Source organism: Muntiacus reevesi, chromosome 19 (assembly GCF_963930625.1).
Source record: "Muntiacus reevesi chromosome 19, mMunRee1.1, whole genome shotgun sequence".
In the NCBI taxonomy this organism is placed as follows: domain Eukaryota; kingdom Metazoa; phylum Chordata; class Mammalia; order Artiodactyla; family Cervidae; genus Muntiacus; species Muntiacus reevesi.
The window spans coordinates 45,130,399-45,151,486 of record NC_089267.1 but is presented as its reverse complement, the minus strand read 5'-3'; the positions used below and the strand labels follow the sequence as shown (position 1 = coordinate 45,151,486).

Sequence of the window (21,088 nt, the reverse complement as noted above, 5' to 3'; positions counted from 1 at the left end):
AAGACCAGCAGGTGATTGGAACTGATATTGATGAGGTAGCCAGTGTGATGTAGGCTGAGCTTAGTTCTTATTCTCTGTGTGCTGGAAGTCAGTAGAAGATTCTGAGCAAGAAATGATAATTTGGTTTGTACATTTAAAAGACCAGAAAGGTCTTTCTGGTAGCAGGAGAAGAAACGGGAGAATGAGTGAGTGTGCATGTGTCTGAAACTCACCATTTGCCCCCACATGTGTCTTGCTGAACAGGAATTTAAGTATTTCACTCCTGACTGCAGTGTGCATGTATTTTTTTTCCCTTCCTCCACGTTTTCTAAACCTACACTTAAAAGGATTCATCAAATCATCTTTTTTAGATGGCTCAGGATTGTGTTTCTTTTGCTAACTCTGTGCTCTTGGCTTCTATAGTATTTCTATAATTATGTAACAATAGTGTTGCACTGTAATCTATTGTATAGAGGTATATGTGTGGAAAATTTTGATCATTTTTTTTTAAGAAATGCATTCTGTTTGCAAAGCCACAATAAAGTTGCATCTTATAGACTATAGGCAATAAAGCTAGCAATAAACCTTATTTAACACAAACCATATTCATAGTCTCTGTTCATTTGATCTTGAGAAAAAGTTGAGCATATGCAGTAGTTTCAGTGATCTCATTTTAACTTAAAATGTTCTGGTATATTTAATTTATAAATTTCAGACAGATATAATAGAGTTTTGGGAAAATATAAGAAATGCTTTGTTAATGTGTGTATTCCTATGTAAAACACATGGCTTCTCCTGTGTATATTTTTCAAAATTAAAGAAATGTACATTTGAAAAAAAAAAAAAAAAAGACCAGAAAGTTCTTTTAAATGAAAGAAATCGAAGATGACATAAACAGAGCGAGAGGTATTCCATGTTCATGAGTAGGAAAAATCAATATTGTGAAAATGATTACATTACCAAATGCAGTCTATAGATTCAGTGTGATCCCTATCAAATTACCAATGGCATTTTTCACAGAACTAGAATAAAAAAATTCACAATTCATATGGAAACACAAAGATGCCGAATAGCCAATAGTCTTGAGAAAAAAGAATGGGGCTGGAGGAATCAACCTTCCGGACTTCAGATTATACTACAAAGCTATGGTCATCAAGACAGTATGGTCGTGGCACAAAAACAGAAATACAGACCAATGGAACAAGATAGAAAGCTCAGAAATAAACCCACGCACCTATGGGTACCTTATTTTTGACAAAGGAGGCAAGAATATAAAATGTTGCAAAGACAGCCTCTTCAATAAGTGGTGCTGGGAAAACTGGACAGCTATGTGTCAAAGAATGAAATTAGAATACTTTCTAACACCATACACAAAGAAAAACTCAAAATGGATTAAAGACCTAAATGTAAGACCAGAAACTATAAAACTCTTAGAGGAAAACATAGGCAGAACACTCGATGACACAAATCAAAGCAAGATCTTCTATGACCCACCTCCTAAAGTAATGGAAATAAAAACAAAAGTAAAAAGGTGGGACCTAATTAAACATAAAAGTTTTTGCACAGCAAAGAGAACCATAAGCAGGTAAAAAGACAACACTCAGCATAGGAGAAAATGATAGCACATGAAACAACTGACAAAGGATTAATTTCCAAAATGTATAAGCAGCTCATACAACCCAATGCCAGAAAAACAAACAATCCAATCAAAAAGTGGGAAAAGACCTAAACAGACATTCTCCAAAGAAGACATGCAGGTGGCTAGCAAACACATGAAAAGATGCTCAACGTCACTGATTATTAGAGAAATGCAGATCAAAACCACAATGAGATATCACCTCACACTGGTCAGAGTAGCCATCAAAATGTCTACAAACAATAAATGCTGGCGAGGGTGTGGAGAAAAGGGAAAACTCTTGCACTGTTGGTGGAAATGTAAATTGATACAGCCACTATGGAAGACGGTATGGAGATTCCTTAAAAAACTAGGAATAAAGCCACCATATGACCCAGCAGTCCTACTCCTAGACATATACCCTGAGGAAACCAAAACTGAAAAACACACATGTATCCCATTGTTCATTGCAGCACTGTTTACAATAGCTAGAACATGGAAGCAACCTAGATGTCCATCCACTCATCCTAGATGAGTGGATAAAGAAGCTGTGGTACATTTACACAATGGGATATGACTCAGCCATATAAAGAACACATTTGAGTCAGTTCTGATGAGGTGGATGGGCCTAGAACCTATTATACAGAGTGAAGTGAGTCAGAAGGAGAAAGATAAATATCGTATTCTAACATACATATATACAGACTCTAGAAGAATGGTACTGAAGAACTTATTTACAGGGCAGCAGTGGAGAAACAGACATGGAGAATAGACTTAAGGACATGGGGGGAGAGGAGGAGAGGGTGAGATTTGTATGGAAAGAATAACTTGGAAACTTACATTACCATGTATAAAATAGATAGCCAACGGGAATTTGCTGTATGGCCCAGGAAACTCAAACAGGACCTCTATATCAACCTAGAGGGGTGGAATGGGGAGGGAGATGGGAGCGAGGTTCAAAAGGGAGGGGATATATGTATACCTACGGCTGATTCATATTGATGTTTGACAGAAAACAACAAAGTTCTGTAAAGCAATTATCCTTCAAAAAAAAAAAAAAAGAAATAGCTGAAAAAAAAAATCTAAAAACCTTTCTGGTTTTCAGATGAAGAACAGATACTAATTGCACAAGACTGAAAGCAGGTATGCAAGATTCCAACTGGGAGGATTCTCTACCATATTTACAGAAAATGAACTGTGTTTCTCTGAACGTACACTCAGAGGCAAAGCATTTGTTCACATTTATACATTGTGAAGAATTTGGCAAAGTGTGCCACTGCTGATAAGTGACATTTAATTTAATACACATCATTTTTTAACTAGCTTAAATGTCAACTAAATCAGTTAAAACTTTCCAATTTATTCATGTGCGCTTACTACTTTAGTTATTTTACACTTTTACTAAGCATTTCAGAAAACTATGGAAAAAAGCTGTATAGAACTGGTTTTCTATTGTTAAATTGCAAGAACTTTCAGAAGTATGCATGAGATGTTTCACTGATCAGGTCACAAATAACATAACATTGTTATGTTCCTTGATTCTTGGACTTCATAATAAAGGTTTTCTTAACATGATCAAATTTTGGGTCATTGTGGCATTCATGAAGATATACTTTATTATCTAATTTTCGTATTATGGAATTAGAACTTACGCCAATAAATTCTACCATTCTTCTTTGATCTGTAATGACACATTAATCAAAGGACTGCTATTAGCTATATAACTCCACAAAAAAAATTAGTCTGTTCTCCCTAGATGGTTAGTTCACTAGGAATTATATTAACGTACAAATAAATCTCATTTCTAGTACAAGATCAGAAAAAAGTTTAATTTTAAAATTCTCAGTGATTTCCTTTTAATTTTCTTTTAACATTTTAGTAACTTAAATTGAAACTGTGTTCAGCAAACATTTGCTAAGCTATTCCTTGGTGTCAGATTTGTCCATTACCCTAGAGATGTTAGATTGATTATGATCAAGGGCTAAATAAGACAGTTTGGAAGAGTTTCACATAGAATGATGGTAAATTAATCCTTATTAAATTAATAAAATAGTGCTGCCTAGACATCTTTGTGAAATTTCCAGGGAGAGCTACTTTACCATTCTCTCAGTTCAGTGCTATGTGCTTTGATTGAAGAGAATGCCTGCAGGCTTCAAAGTGCTTACATTCTGATAATACAATTGCAACAATGTGTGCGTTCAAAACTCTCATATTAGGTGACTTACCTGTGAAAAACTCAGAAATAACACAACGAAGTATGTTTCGTGTTAAATTGCATGGTTAAGTTTAGAAGTGCTTGAACATTTGCTTAGGAGAAATTAATGTGTACAGAATGTTAAGGGATGCCTACATTGGAGGAAAGGAATCAGAGGTGTGTCTTACAGAATTTGTATAATGGAGAAGTGGGGAGATCATTTGGGGCAGGGGAATATAGGAACTGTAGCAGAAAAATTAGTCATGATGTATTTGGATGATTGTACAGAAAATGGTAGGAAATTAATATGGTTAAATCATCTTTGGGATCAAACTGTTTAAACTCTCACAGTTCTGGTTTTTTCATCCATGGAAAGGAAATCACACAACAAATTTGGTTTATCTGTTGTGAGAATTGATGCAACTATTATGGGCAAAGAATGCAATACAGTGTTGACCCAGGATGAATCCATTTGATGCTAGTTACTGCTAACATATCCCGTTTTCCTGCTATTATCACCCTCCTAATTCAGACCTTTGTCATCTTAGGCTCTTTCTTCAAGCTGTAATGCAAATATAGTTGTTTGGAAAGGTTTTTTGTGACCCAATCTGATGGTAGATGTGAACTCTCCTTTTCATTTGTACTATTCATGTGACACATAACAATTTACTTATTTATATTTCTTTTGATGAAATCGTTTTTAAAAATCAATTTTGACTACTGACTCTTCCTAATCCAGGAATACTTTATTCTTTAAAATAAAATCAATTACTAAATCAATTTTCATTAAATTATATTAACCTCTATCTACAGAGATTGAAAGTTCTGGGGTGATTCTATTTTACCATCAAGGTCTTTTCTCCAAATGCTCAATCTTTAATAACATGATGTTTGATGAGAAAATACCACAGCTCTCATTATAAACATCTTCAATATAATAGCATCTTGATTAGATTCCAAAATTATTATATTATTAATGGGTTTTTAATGAGGTTAGAGCTTATTAACAGATAATGCTATAATGTATAAGTAAGTGGTCATCTTTACTGCTGCTCATATCTTTGGTGTGCATTAGATATGGCTTATTTTTGACAAGTGATGTTCAGTAAATTTTGTGTTTTATTTAATAGTTAACAACCTAGCTTTAATTAATCAGCATATAACATGAATTCTACTAACTGAGGATATGGTTTTAAAACTCTCTTATTTAAAAATAGTTAATAGGCATTTTAAGATCTGTTTTAGGTTTATTATAAATTTGTGCAGAAAGTAGAGATTCCATGTCTTCTTCTATTTTACCCCCTTTCCCTACAATTGCTCTTATTTTCAGACACCATATTATTATTAGACACCATGAGTGTAGTACATTTGTTACAAGTGATGAACTTTTATTGATATTATTAGCTATCCATATTTTTCACTAAGGTTCATTCTTCTTTGTATCTTCCATTTGATGGATTTCCCTTAGTTTTATGGATTTTGATAAATGCGTAGTGTCATGCATCCGTCATTACAGTGTCATACAGGATAGCATCACTGCCCTAAAACTGTTCTGTGCTCTACCTATTCATTACTCTCTCATCTCTGGATGTCTGGGTACTCACTGATCTCTTTATTGCATTTATAGTTTTGTCTCTTCCAGAATGTCATATATATGGAATTATACAGTATGTGGTCTTTTCAGACTGGCCTCTTTCACTTAGCAAGTTGTACTTAGGGTCTTCTATGTCTTTTGTGGCTTGATAGCACATTTCTTGAGGGCTTCCCATGTGGCATAGTGGTAAAGAATCCACCTGCCCATGCAAGAGATGCAAGAGTTGCAGGTTGGATCACTGGATTGAGAAGATCCTCCGAATAGGAAATGGAAATCCACTACAATATTAATGCCTGAAAAATTCCATGGACAGAAGAATCTGGTGGGCTATAGTTCATGCGTCCATGGGGTCACAAAGAGTCGACTGAATGACTAACACACAGCACATTTCTTTATGTTGCTGGATAATATTCTATTCTACACATGTACCACTCTGCATTTTTTTTTAAAATTGGTTTAAAGTATCTGTATCTTTTGTTTCAAATGATTGATTTATTTTATAATTGAAAGCATACTACATATATTTGTGGGTTTTTTTTTCCTTTAATAATTGGAATATAACTTTTTTTAGGCAATGCTGAATAAATTTTGAAATTTGATGTATGCTTTGTCAATCATATTAATATAAACCCATGGAACAACATCTTTGGAATAATGTAGTAAATTTGTCTTAATATATGTTACTTGAATTGTTTCTTAACTTTTGTTAATATTTTATGAATTAAAAAGTATTTTATGAGTTTAAAGCATATTCACTCACACATTTTATATGTGACAAAATTTTGCTTTCTGTGTGCCAGGTGGAGGGCAGTTTATGAAGTTAAGTGACACATGATAAAACTGTGCTGAATTCAATCACCAAATTAGGAATAAACCACCACTCTATGTTGTCTGTTTCTTAATACTATATATATATATAAATCTTGTAATTATCACTTTCCTTCCCTAACTTTTCCTTCCCTAAACTTTCCTTGTTTATTTTTTCACATGATCTTTACTTCTTTTTCTTCTGTCTTGGAGGAAGTGCTATCTCTTTTGTGGAAAATATATTTGCCTGAACTCTGCACCTGACCCTCTAAATTCTGAGTCTATAATCTATCAATCCCCACCCTTGCTTCTATGCATTATTGTTCCCTTTCCAGTTCTGCAGACTCTGTCATGAATGAGTGAATGATGTCTCCACGGTTCCATTTCCAGTTTCTGAGATGCACGTCTTGGTTGGTTCTAGTATAGATTCCAAAAGCTTAGGTTTATGCCCTTGGTTCCACTGCTAAATTCGCACTGTGACAATGAGCAAGTTTTTAACATCTGTGGTTTCACTTTCCGTGTCTGAAACTGGGACTAATAGTAGGATTGTGTAATAATTAAGTGTAACAATTCAAGGAACCTTCTTAGCACAATGCCTGTTGCATAGCAAATATTCCAGGGATATTATTAGTGTTAAGTTGATATTCCTTAACTTATGAATGTGAAATATGATTGTACTCTTCCCAGGACCCTGAATTCTGTTTTTCCTTTCTGGTTGTTAGGAAATGTCTGTCTTTCTCCACTGCTACTATCAAAGATATTCTATCCAAGCACCTCCCGTGCCCCCCCAACACACAAATGCACACAAACACACACTCAGAATAATATTGTCAACAAACTTAGCCTCTTAGAGAAATTTCTTCCTTAAGTCCTCCAACAATCCCTGAGAGAAGGGAACAGTAGAGGGCCAATTTCATTTTGCTGTACACCTTTCTGTAGCTTTTTCAGATGAGCATTTCTATATATTCTCTGAAAGCTCCATGTATTTATAAATGTAAAAGAAATATAGAAATATAGGTTCCCATCATAGGTTGAAATAAATGTTTGTTATTTCAAAATATTATAATTATTTTTTGAAATACGTTAGAGCTTAAGTTCATCCCTGACAGATGGTTATAACATAGTGAGTGAAAAGCATTAGCAATTTAACATATTTAAGCTACCGTGGAAAATTAGCAACTTTGTGAAAATTGAAAAACTAATTTCCTAATGTGATTTAGGCAAGGCTGCAAGGATTTTCATTAAATAATATAAAACAAATTAGAGAGATAGGAACAAAACTCAGAGGCAGTAAACACAATCATATTAAAAGAGGATTTTCACAATGTTAACTGTTTAAAGACTAAAACATTTTAACCGTATTCTATAGTTTTAAAACCAGTAAAAGAAATGTTTCCTGATTATCAGTTACATAATTTGAGGTCATTATTATTATTATTTACAATTTGACCATAGTATTTAGAAAATCACAATTTATATTGTTTATAAAGTTCAAATTAAAAGTATTATGAGCTAGTTTAATAGCATGATAATTCAAGTACTAAATGTATGATAGTTTTTCCAGTTTTTTCATCCTATAGTTTTTTCTTTCTATACATGCTTACCTTAACTGTGGATTTGCTAATCTAGAAAATCACAGAAATGAGTAGCAGAGTAAATCTATTACTTCACTTCAGAGTAAAGAATGCTTTAAATGTTAACGTGACTGTTTTGAGACAATTCTGAAGTGTAAAGTCTTTGTTTTATTTACCATGATTGCTACTTTCTTGTGACTTAAGAGCATTATTTTTTCTCCTTTTTTATGTTTCTCTCTACAGAAAGCTGACCTTGCAGTTGCTCCACTGGCTATTACCTACGTTCGAGAGAAGGTCATCGACTTCTCCAAGCCCTTTATGACCCTTGGAATAAGTATTTTGTACCGCAAGCCCAACGGTACAAACCCAGGCGTCTTCTCCTTCCTGAATCCTCTCTCCCCTGATATCTGGATGTATATTCTGCTGGCTTACTTGGGTGTCAGTTGTGTGCTCTTTGTCATAGCCAGGTAACATGCTCACTTTTGTGATTTTTTTGGCAATTGTTACCTCTTTTTTCTAACTAATAATTGTCAAAAGTCACAATCGATTTTTCTTTTCTTTTCCTTTATTTCCCATGGAGTGCTGTAGAATAATGAACTTTTAAGTCCTATAGCTTATTAAAATGTACTGTGATGCCTTTTTGGGCAGAAAGCATGCTGGTTATGTCAGTAAGCTATAGCTGTGTTAGAGATTACTCTTTTTAATCAGAAACTAAAAGCAGTTCAGATCACTATGATATAAAAATTATTTCCTCATTTTGAAAATTTACCTTGGACCAGACAGCAAAACAATGTGTTTTACTAACTTAAATTAATGAAATACTTATAAGAAAAACCAAAGTAGTAAAATTTAAAAGGAGGTTTTTTAAAAAAAAGATGCTGATTAAAAATAAGCTTTTTAAGTATAAAAACCTATCATGATTTTCTATGTAAAATGTGTATTTTTTTTCACATAATAAACACATCACCACAAAAAATTGCATTATATTTGTTGATATGTAGGGTATATTTCAATCACAGGATCAGGAACTCAAATGCCTAAGTGAAAAATGCGTATGTTTATCTCTTATAATGACTTTTAAAGTCTATGATACACCTCACTATATGTGGTTTTTGCTACTCTGTTGTCCCTCTGGAAGTGAATATTTGTGGTCATTTTTTATTTCTGTTTACCTCACTATCAAATTTTCAATAGATAGATTATTTTGATATGGTTTAGTTTTTTTCTTTTTTTTTTTGGTCTTGATTAAGGAGATTAAAACTATCCCTGGACTCAGAGCTCCATTGTTACTCAAATGACTTCCAAAGTCAATGCTTGGTGTAGTCTTTGAATATTTATATTCTATCAGCTATCAAGGGAACTCTAAATCCAAGATGAATTATAATTTTTCACATTGATGATAACACTTAAAAAGTACAAATATAAATATTTTTGCTTTAATCCAAATTTAACTATTAGATGTGTGGGTTATTTTTTTTTCAATTACTTTATGTGGGAGTTTTCCAATCAATTATCACTAAGAATATTTGTCCTTCCTTGAACATTTTTAATGAAGTCATATACTTTTTCCTAGCAATGAAAAATACTTATTCAGTTAAGAAAAGAATAAAATTTTTATCATATATTATATTTTTATAATACACATTTCTGAAATGTGTGTGTATATATTTACACATAAATGTTATATAGACTTATAATTGTCCACCTAATAGTCTCAGTATTAATACATGAGTCCTTCAGAGAATTATTAGTTGTATTTGACTGAAAATGTATTAGAATCATATATTCATATTATATATGTAGTTATATGGTAGATTGAGTTAAAATTTTTATTTGAATTTTAGAGTGTTTTGCCCCCAAAATGAGAATTTGGAGTATGAAGCTCATAAATTTTTAGCTCCAGTTTTTTCCATATCTTGTGCAAATAAAACCCAACCTCATGTTTGAGATTCTTTGGACCAATTGCATCTTTTTTTTATAGTGTCCAACACAAGCCATCCTGGTTTATATGTGTTCAGAGACTTGAGTTCATGGGTTACAGCTTAAATAATTCAATGAGTAAAGAATTCTGCAACCCACCCACAGAACAAACAGAAAAAAACAAAGATTTTGAAGTATAGAAAAATTATTTTTTGATGTCTGCAGGTACACCTGTTCCCTCTTAATCAAATGAACAAAATTCTCAGGAAGGATATAAACAAAGCCTAGAGGAAAATGTCCTGAGACAGTTATGAGGCAATTGTGTGGGCATCAGTCAAGCTAAATTAAGTTCTAATATCAGTTTCCAGGGGATCTTAAGCAGAGACTATTGAATTACTTTAAAATCAACTTAGAAATTTTAGATATTCCTAACACTCTGTGCCTAAATCTTCTAAAATTAGCTTCAAAAGCAAATATGGAGACATCTGAATATAATTCCAGCTTAAAAGTTTGTTAGCAAATAGAATCATGTGATATTGATTTGCACTTAACTTCTAAAATTTTCTATAGCTCTTACTTTGATAAACATGAAATCATATAATATCTGTAGAATTATGATAACCTATACAAATTTTAAGCAATAGAAATACATCCATGTCCTTCTATCTAAAAACATACCATTAACTGGTATGCCATTTTTTAGTGTCTTTGACTTTTAGAATATTACTGTTGAATTTTGTCAGTGATTAAATGAATGAATTTGAAAATGATTATATTTCAGCACATTATTCAATAATGAGATAACAGTTTCATATAGTTTGAAAAATTAAGTTTAATATCTTCATTTATGGGTAAATTAACAAATATTCTACTAAAAATAGTATAGGGTATCCTCTATTAAGTAATAAATATATTTGATGTTCTTGGAAAAGTATACATAGTGAAAATCAATTCTTTACATATTATCTCAGAATATTTCCTTCAATTCTCAACATTATTATCTCATATAAATATTGTCAATTAAAAAAAAACTAAAACTCAAATGAAAAGAAAATTTCATGAATAGATTAAGTTTAAATTCTAAACTGAACCTCCAAAACCAAATGATTTTGGATAACTAAAATCCACTCTGACATTGTATTGAACTCCTGCTACTGTGAAAGAAGTTCATGATGTATAAATAACAGCAAAATGTCTGATTTCAATTGCAAAGAATTTAATTAGCTTTTGAACCAAAATAGCATTATAATCATTTGTTATCAATTCAAAATAAACATAGCATTTTTATTTTATCTATGAATAAGCATTATATCTTATACTGCATAGAGATCACTGATGAAGTTGACATCATTACTGATGTCAGAATTAAAATCAAGTTTTCTTTATGCATATTCTTTGTCCTTATTCCCATAAGATAACAGAAAAAGACAAATTACATTTAAAAATTCTCAGATATCATTTTATTTCCACTGAAATTCACAAAAATGCAAAGTTCTAAAGTAATATCACTTCAACAGAATTCATATTTCTTAAATTATTGCATATTATGTTATATGATATTTTGAGAAACTATGTAATATCTATTTTATCTCAAAATTAAAATATAATAAATGATTGAAATATCATTCCAATTTTTAATTGACATTACTTTACTTTTCTCAGTCACCAGATAACATTATCCCAATTATTATTGTTGCAATTAATCTTCTTTATCTTGTTAGCTACCAAGCCACACCTTCAGTTTGTTTTCTGTTTCCACTTTAATTATTCTATCAATCATTCACTCAATTAGTCAAATATTTCTAAAACCTGTAGTGAACCCTGGAGAATTAGGATTCCATAAAGTAGTAAACATTATAATTTATAACTTTCATCTATAGATTCATTTATATTGAGTGTGAATGAAAGTGATGCAAATATTTTATAGTTATCCAACATTTTTAATGATTACATATATTTTATATATATTTATCTAAAGATGACTTGTTAATGTATGTTTCACTGAAAAATATACAACTATAAAGGGAATAAGACATTAAGCAGATTGTTATTTATCATTAGAATACTATATTTGAGTCTTATTGAATATCTGTTGTATCACAGTATTAACAACATTAAATTTGTGATCAACTGATAAATGATAATAATTCTTAGATTTTTATATTTTTAAAATTAAATTTAAAGGTAAATTATGATACCATTTTAGTATTTCCCTTCACTTTTTTATGAGAAAAATTCTAAGAAATACTTGAAAATTCTCTAAATTTATTTTAGTGAGTATTAAGAACAAGATATATGATCTTATTTGTTTGTCCTGGAATGGCTTTATAGTCCATGATCTCTCGCAAACATTTACATTGGTGTTTATAGCATAATGATATAATCAGCATGCTTATCTTAATTAACTGAGAACTCTTATTTAAGAGTAAAAATGAACCTGAGCTACTGCATTCTAGGCATACAATGGCCTTACCCTAGGTATTCTAACAATAGCTCTTGGCTGACAGAGGATTAGGAAGAAATCCTGTCCATGATGGACTTGTACTTAATCATATGTGCCCCTAAATCTTTTTCTCTTTCTTTCCATTCTTTTGTTTCCTTTAATCTAGATATATTAGCATAGGGATGGCAGTTAATCATATAATAAGCCTATTTAGGGAACCCACCCTTTGCACTAATGAGAGATTATTTTTCACCTTGCTTCAAATATTTCCTTTTATAAAAATATAGATAATATTGATATGATATGTCCTATTCATAAAATGAGTCAATTTAAATCCCTATAATATTAGAGAGTTTGAAATTTTCTTTTAGCTATAGTTGTTTCCAAGAAAACTAGAGCTGTTTGGAAATTTAGCATGTAAATCTTGGTCTGAGGTCCTTAGTAGCTTGGCATATAGAAATTAATAACTAAAAGTTGAATGTAAAAGAAAGTAATAATGGCATATACATTTCCCTCCAACAGGATTGATGTAAATTTAATAATATTCACTAAGGATATAAGGACATTGCATATTTTATTCTGAAATTGGCATTTTAAATTAGATACAAATAAACTCTGAAGAAGAAAAATAATACTATACCAATTTTGGTAGTAAGGATATTATTACACAGAAAAATTTCTTAGGTTACTTAAATGGGCAAATGAATAGGACAAATATAGGTGAAAGAGTAAAAGACCCCAAGTAATATTGACTAACCTGGCCTTCTCATCAAGAATAGCAAATCAGGGATACTCAAACTGTTAAATACGTAAGATTAGATTTTCTTTGTTAAAAAGAATATAGGAATTTCTTACATAATTTTGTGTTGAATTATTTTGCATGGTCTTTATGACATTAGAGTATGAACTATTGTGTTATTGGGTTCGGTTGCAGGGGAGCAAGGGTTAGTCTGCCTAGAACCCGCTCAAGGGTTTGTTATTTTTACAGCGACTGCCGGACCGCCTTGATACACGTGTTGGCTCTAGCATGGTCTGCGGTCACAAGATGGCAAGGCTCTTGCCTTACTGAGAGTCCTCCTACTTGCACAAATATTCTGTATTTCTCTTGGAGCTCAGGGGTGAAGATGTTGTAAACAGAGTGGTTTTTTTGGTGGTTTAACTGGGTTTGGAAAACCCTGTCCAAAGTGTTCGCATTAGCACCTTTGATTTTGGCTCCTGACTCGTGTGCAGCAGCTTTTAATTTCCTGTCACAATGATGGGTGACATTTAATATACAGTGAAGGGCAACAATGAATTATTATGCACTTGGAAATGGATTACTGTTTTGGTGGGCTGTTCAGTGTTAAACTAACCTGCTGTCAAAAAGACTGTTGTCACACTGAAATGAAATGCCAATTTTGCTGCGTGCCTTTGCCACCAACTTTCCCACCTCTTACTAGAATATCATTTCAGGTTTACCTCTCCATAATTTTAGATGTATTGTACTTTTATTTTTCAGTATTTTTTAACTGAAGTAAATTGCAGGGAAGCCTATCTGTTATTCCTCCTCCTATTTAGATTTTTTCCTAGAATTTAATGAAAATTTGGCTTGAAGTTGTCCTCTTCTGCTAGTATGCCTTTCAAAACTATGAAGTGACTATTATAATTGATTATACTAATAAATATCTCAATTATGAACCTAAAAGTCACATTGATTAAAACTAAATGCACATTCAAATTACATTTCCATACAAGTTAGGGCTACTTCTGTGTTAACAGGCCTTTTTTTTTCACAATTACTATTAGGTAAACTAATTATAAAATAATTTACCTCTTTATTTTTAATGGTTCCAATAATATTCATGGTTTTAAAGTATAAATGAAGTCACTAATGCAGAAATAAGTTCGTTTTTGAAACTGATAAAACAAAATCAATTGAAATTAAGTTGAATCAGTGACTTTTTTTAGCTATGGTGAATATTGTGTCTTGACAATTTACACAGTGGAGCTTTTGACTGAAATTATCTGTATTGGATAAAGAACAGACTCTCAATCATCATAAAAGAAAATAAACATTTTCTACTTCTCAATTTCATAATTATCCTAGACATTTACAAAGATAAAAGATACGATAAAAGTTGAGTAAGACAAAAACAGTTTAAAATTAAAGTGATTTTTTGGTAATCTTCTGTAATCAAATGCTTGTTGGCATTTTCTTTTAAAGATAATTATGCTTGACTATCTTTTACAATTTCCATATCTCTTTCCAAAGTATTTTTTCACATTTTTTTGATTTTTAGGACTAAATTAAGTATAAATGCAAGACAAGTTTGGTAGTTTATTTTCACTCTTTGTATCCTATGGATCAGTTATTTGCCTCTGTGTCTTTACTTGCCTCCATCACTGAATTGAATTCAAATACCCCTAGAAGCAAAAAAGTTCCCTCTGTCTAGTCCCTTAAGTGTGTCCATTCAATATCTATCTTAGACAATGAGCTTCTGAGAACTCTGGTCACCCTATGGTGATTTATTTCAATTTAGCAGTTGAAACAATGCCTATCTCAGTAAATCACAGAAACTGATTTCAATAAGTTACAATGTATAGACTCATATTAAGAAACTTGAGAATGCTAAAAGAAAAACTTGGAGTTGGATGTTTATTAAATTATTTTATTTGCTGCCAAAAATAGCAGATCTCTGTTCTTAATGAATCCTTTATGGAACATGTAATCATATTTTGTATACTCATGCACACACAGATACTTTATCATATATGCACACATCCTGATGCCAAGCAGTACTTTGTAAGAAATTATGTTTTTCTTTGAAATATTTGGAAAAAGACTGTGGTAGCTTTTTGGCAGTTGCTACCATGTCTCTTGTACATTTCTCATTAGCTAATTCAGATTAAAAAAAAAAACTCATAGGAGAAGAACAATACTCTGTTGGCTTGTTTCTCTTTCTCTTTTATTTTTTCTTTGCTCTCTTTTCTTTTCTTTTTTGACCATTAGAAAGAAATTCTTTGAGATGACTCTTGAGAAAGAGCCTACAAGATAAAAAGAACCCAGAATTTCACCAAGTAATGTCCTTTTTCTTCTATATTTTGCAATTTCTCAATAGCTCCTTCCCCCTCAGCTGCAGGGTACTGTAATTGTTTGTGAGAAGCTGTATCACAGTCACGTTTTGTCTGTGTTAATTCTCCAAACAAAATAGCACTTCTCTCTTTCCAGTGGTCCCCTTGGACTTTGTGGGGGGCGGGGTGTTTCTCAGCCACTTAAGACAGGTCTTCAGGTTCTGAAACTATCCCAGGAAAGTCAGTATCTTTTTAAAAATACTTGAATAATAGTCATTATAAAATATTTTAATCTACAATGTCTTGTCAAGAGAGATCAAAGCTCTTACACACACTTTGAACAGTAGAGGCTGTGCAAGACATCAGTGAAACAAGGATAGTGAGTAAGGAAATATTCTCTAGGAGCTTGCTTTTTTCTACGTATGTTTGTTACAATGATTGAGACCACTAGCTCAAAAAGGTAGTTGTCTTAGGAAGTGCAGAGAGATATCTATTTTTAAAATTTAATCATAAGCATGACACCTGAATTAGTCACATTTTTTACTTGGATGAAGCTGTTCTGTTGCTGTCAATTCTTTGGAGTAAGAGTTCTTACATGGATGTCTTCTTTTGTAGTGTTGTACGGGGCTGGTGCATGATGTGAAGGAAGTAATTAAGAGAAAAAAGGAGGAAAACTAATAAACACTACATGTCAACAATAGTCAAATTTGAGAACTATAAAGAGATTAATTTATTAGCTTTTTTCAGTAACTACTTTTATGGCTTAATAAATAAATAGATATATATCATTCCTGCTCCCATGCCTCTCAAAAATGAGATTAGAGATGTTTTCTGTTTGTTTAGTACTATTACTGTTGCACTTTTAAAATTCTAATTTGTTATACAGAGGAAGTGCTAGAGAAAAGAAAACAGATTTAGAAGAAATGAGAAAACAAAATTATAAAAGGTACTTCTATCACTTGGGTCTGACTATCACATTAAAGTCATCTTCTACATTTTCCTTCAAAAATTTCAGAAGAAAAAAAAGCAAAACCATAGCTACTTTAAAAAATATTTAAAAGAATGCTATCATTAATATTTGTACTATGTGTTAGTGGTATATTGCTTTATGATAACAGGTGATTGCTTAAATACGTCACCCTAATTAGCTACACTTAAGAGGTGTGCATTCTCTTTAGATTTGAAAATAAGAAAGCTTTAAAAATATTTCCAGTCACTTGGGAATCTAAGCAGGAGACACAGGCCATACATGAGTAAATTTGCTTTATAAACTTACTCTCTAGAAATGCTAACTTTTCTTCCCCTGAAAATCACTAGCTGCACATAGTGAAGAACTGAACCATGCTGTGAGCTTTCCTGGAGAATACAAAGTGCTACTGATATTGTTTTGATTTTTAAAAATAATTTATGGGTTTTTGAGAAATATCATCAATATTAAATGAAAATGTATGGATGCAATTTTTAGTGGTAATTTATGACTTTATTTCTTCATGCTATGTAACCTAATGCACTCTATCCAAATAATTAATGAGTAGGAGATATAGTGTCATCAACCAATGTAACTTCATTCATTAGAGCATGTCACAACACTTTAATTGCTATAATTTTTTACATTCCATTGCATAATTACATCATTCAGCTTAAATTGTTTTCATATCAATCCTGTTGGGTATATATATGTATATTTTTTAGGAAAAATATAGCTCTTTCAAATAGCAATAGGAATTTCAATATGATATTTGAAGAGAATGAGCTTGAAATCATTTATTTTATATATAAATAAGATTTATAAAACAAATGACAACACAAACTATTCTGTTAGTTTTCAACACCTATAGTTTTAAATATTTTTACTTAACCATTGCATACATAGGTACACTGTAAAAATGTGATGTTATTTCTGTTAGAAACATGTGGGTTTTATATCTATTTTTAAAATTTTGTTTGGAAGCCCCAGAAACTAAATTGACAACTTTATGACCCCCTCAAAATAAACCTTATTAGTGAAGTAATTATTCAAATTATACACATTTGCATTTTAAAACTGTGGTGATTCTATTTGTCTAATGTACATTGAATTGAAGCAGAACTTCAGTTTCAATACTTTATAACAAATATAAAAAGTCATTCCCACTTCCTTTCCACCCCCAAATCTGGATATAACTTAATTTCCTGCTATTCTTTATGAGAGATGCTTAACACAAAGTTATTTTAAAACATTACCCATTGTCATGTGACCTGACTACTCTTGAGATGATAAAATGAGGTGAATAAATTTAAAATAGATTTTCCCGTTAATTAAATGGACTTGATATTTGAAGCAAAGGTGAAACTGTAGGCTTTGAATGTTACTGGCATGATAAACTTTATAAACAGAATAGGGCTACAACTGTCATCTAAGTTGGTTCAGAATATGCACCTGAATATTATTTTAACATAATAAAATTTAGGTAAGTGTTTCCCTGCTTCCCTTACTATTACTGGTACTGAAAATGGGGGTGCTGGGAGGTGTGTTAAATGTAAGTTTAGCAGTTCATTAGACTGACTGAAGGTATGTTTTGGAAACTGATATTACTAAGGTGATTTTACCATAAGAAATTGAAAACAGTGAAAATTTTGCTTGTAGAAGGACATGCAAAAGCAAGTTACATTCAGGGAAACATGTCGATTTCAAAATGTTCATATTACCGCTTCAATTTTCAAATAGGGCTTCACAATTTTTAAATCAGGAAGATATTAAAGATAATGTTTTAAGTCTTCTTTCTGCTAAAAAGATGAAGCATTTATGTTGATTTTTTAAAATTCAGATATTTGAGCTGATAAGAAAGATAGTGAATACTTTCCAAACATACTTCAGTTGTTTTAGATGCTAAACTATGTATATGGTGCATACACTTAGGTTTAAAAGATTTTATTGATAGAGTTGGTACACTAGATTAAATTTCAAAAGATATTTAATTGAAAAACAGAAAACCCACTTGTGAAATTTTATTTAAAGTCATTTTATAGTTAAAAATTCATTGAGAAAACAAGCCTTGTGAGCCTTGCATGTTTTTGGTAGCTTATTTGCTATTTTGGTATATTCCAGATATTTGCATATTATCTAAAGCAATTTAAATGTTCAACTGATGCTTAAAAATTAAAATGCTACCATTTTAATGCTGGCTTCAAATTCTTGTTAACTCTTGTTGATAACTTCATTTATTGAGTGTCCTTTTTTTTTTCTAAAAAATAAATGCATAGTCTGTTTCATTTTCCAGTATTAAAATCCACATAACCATAAGACTGATGAGAGGACCGTCTGCTTTGAGCTTTAATACTGGACTTTTCTTTTAAAATCTTTAGCAAGTGTATTGCAAGCTAAACACTTGCTTCTGATATGTAAATCTAAGAGAGAATCTTTCAACTGTAAATTATGCTTATATTGATTTTAATAGAACTACTTTTTAATATTTGGTACTTCACTTGCAAAATATAGCTATATAAGTAAGAAATTGATAGAAAAAAGTTATCTTTTCTGATGCAATGTTGATATGTTAGATATTTTCCTTTTTATTCTCAGTTTAAAGCCACTCAGTTTAATTTGACTGAACAGTTGAGTGTCTTTTAAAAAATGACATTTTAACTATTTAATGAGACAACAGAAAAGCCATTGTATAATTCAAAAAGAAAGATTCCAGTTTTATGTGTAGAAATCTATATTTTTTATCTTACATTAGTAAAATTTAAGTCTGGATTTTATGGAAACCAAAATAATGCCTTTCCTTCAGAAATCTTAAAATAACTCATAGGTGATTATAATAAGGCCTTTTCTTATTCCATTCAATAAAAGCAGTCTGAGATAGTTTAAAATATAAATAAGTTGTTGTACATCCTCATGACTTGTTTATTTAAAAAATATTTCTTAAAATAAGCATAGGTCATAAGAATCTGAAATTAGCCTATTGTTGAAGTTTATTTCCTAAATCAAATATAAATTTTAAATGGAAATCAGTAGGAAGTCCTACATTTTGAAAACATTTATTTTTTTCTAGTAATCCCTTTATAGTTGATAGTAATATTTAGTATCTCTCAAGATTCCATTTTTAATACAACTGATTACAGTTTAAATTTGTCATTACTAAATTACAAATCAATGAAACTGATCATTGTTACCATCTCATTAAGCCCTTCCAAACCATTTAGATCTAGTAAATAATATGTTCAATAACATATTATTATAGCATTAATGTACAGATAATCCTTGTGCTTCACTCTGTAAATCTGGTTACTTTTTGATATTAAAGCTACCAAATAAACAGTGCCAAATTTAATTAATGAAAAATGTAAGGCATAGAATTTTAACATGAATGATTTGTATTATTCAGTGGTATGATAAAATTTGTTTAGTAACTGACTACACCAATGAGAGAGGCTTTGATTTGTAGTTATTGCCAATTTTCATGGTATTAAATACTACCACTCTAGCTAATATCAAGTTACCAATGGAGTCTCACTGAACATGGAGTTGGGAAGACTGGTGAAAAATTAGGTCTCACAAGCCAGTATGAGCTGGCTTCAGCATACTGCTAGATATATAGCAGGTTCAAATGAAGGGGAAAGCAAAGGTCATAAAAATGAATAGCAAATTATCCAGGTGGAATGTATTTATAGATACATGCAGGGTGTATCAGAAAGATGAAGGTTTTGTTGTTCAGTTGCTAAGTTGTGTCAGACTCTTTGCAACCCAGTGGACTGCAGCCCACCAGGCTCATCTGTCCTCCCCTATCTCCTGGAGTTCGTTCAAATTCTTGTTCACTGAGTCAGTGATCCTTATCTTACTGAGTGATAAGATGAGTGAACCCTCTCATCATCTCCCTTCTTCTCCCTTCGAAGGCTAAAGAAGAAGCCATCCGCTTCTCCTTTAGCCTTCAATCTTTCCCAGCATTAGGATCTTTTCCAATGAGTCAGCTCTTCATATCAGGTGGCCAAAGTATTGTAGATTCAGCTTTAGCATCAGTCCTTCTAATGAATATTCAGGGTTGATTTCCTTTAGGATTGACTTGTTTGAGCTCCTTTCTATCCAAGGGACTCTCAAGAGTCTTCTCAATAACACAAGGTTATTGTGTTATTGCTAGCTAGCTGCAAAGGGCTTCCCTGGTGTCTCAGTCAGTAAAGAATTTGCCCGTAATGCAGGAGACAGGGGTTGAATCCCTGGGTCCAGAAGATCCCCTGGAGAAGGAAATGGCAACCCACTCCATCATTCTTGCCTGGGAAATCCCATGGACAGAGGAGCCTGGTGGGCTACAGTCCATGGGGTCGCAAGAGTTGGACAGGACTTAGTGACTAAACCACCACCAAAAAACTTCAAAAGAAGAAGTTAACAGTTGGGTTTTTATTAATATATTAGAAGCTTTGAAGTAATTCTAAACTTAAATATCAATTTATCCCTTCACTGATGAAATAATTTGATATCTAAACAATTTGCATAATTTTTAAAGTCAACTACATATTAAAATAACTAAGAAGAAAAAATGCACTGAGGAATATGTTAGCTATCTGACAGTCTCATGCAATTTGTCATTGTGGGTGCTAATTTTATCATCCTATTAGAAAACCTTAACTCTTTACATGGAAAATGTTTGAAATAAAATGGTCTTCCTTGCTTATAACTTTTCATCAAAAATCTTAAAAGATACATTTTCTAAGAGTATTCAGTACTAATATAAACATCAGTAATATCCTCTAAAAATTTAAGTAATAGGTTCAGAGCTATGCTAATAGGAACTGTTTCACATGTGGGTAATGGGAAATCTGATGAAACAGTTATGTAAATAAATAGGAGAATTGTTGTTCTACTGGAGGCTTAAGACGGGAAAGATTGAAACAGCTGCTTAAATGTGGTATCAGGAAACTTGGGATCTTCTATCTC

General features: G+C 31.7%; 1 protein-coding gene across 4 annotated transcripts in view; it reads left to right on the top strand.

Moving 5' to 3' along the window:
- The window catches only part of GRIK2 (glutamate ionotropic receptor kainate type subunit 2), a 721,691-nt gene that overhangs the window by 550,902 nt on the left and 149,701 nt on the right, over positions 1–21,088 (top strand). For all 4 annotated transcript variants that reach the window (XM_065911321.1, XM_065911322.1, XM_065911323.1 and 1 more), the window contains exon 12: positions 8,007–8,230. In XM_065911321.1, coding sequence (XP_065767393.1) covers positions 8,007–8,230 — 224 coding nt within the window. The remainder of the gene's footprint in view (positions 1–8,006; positions 8,231–21,088) is intronic.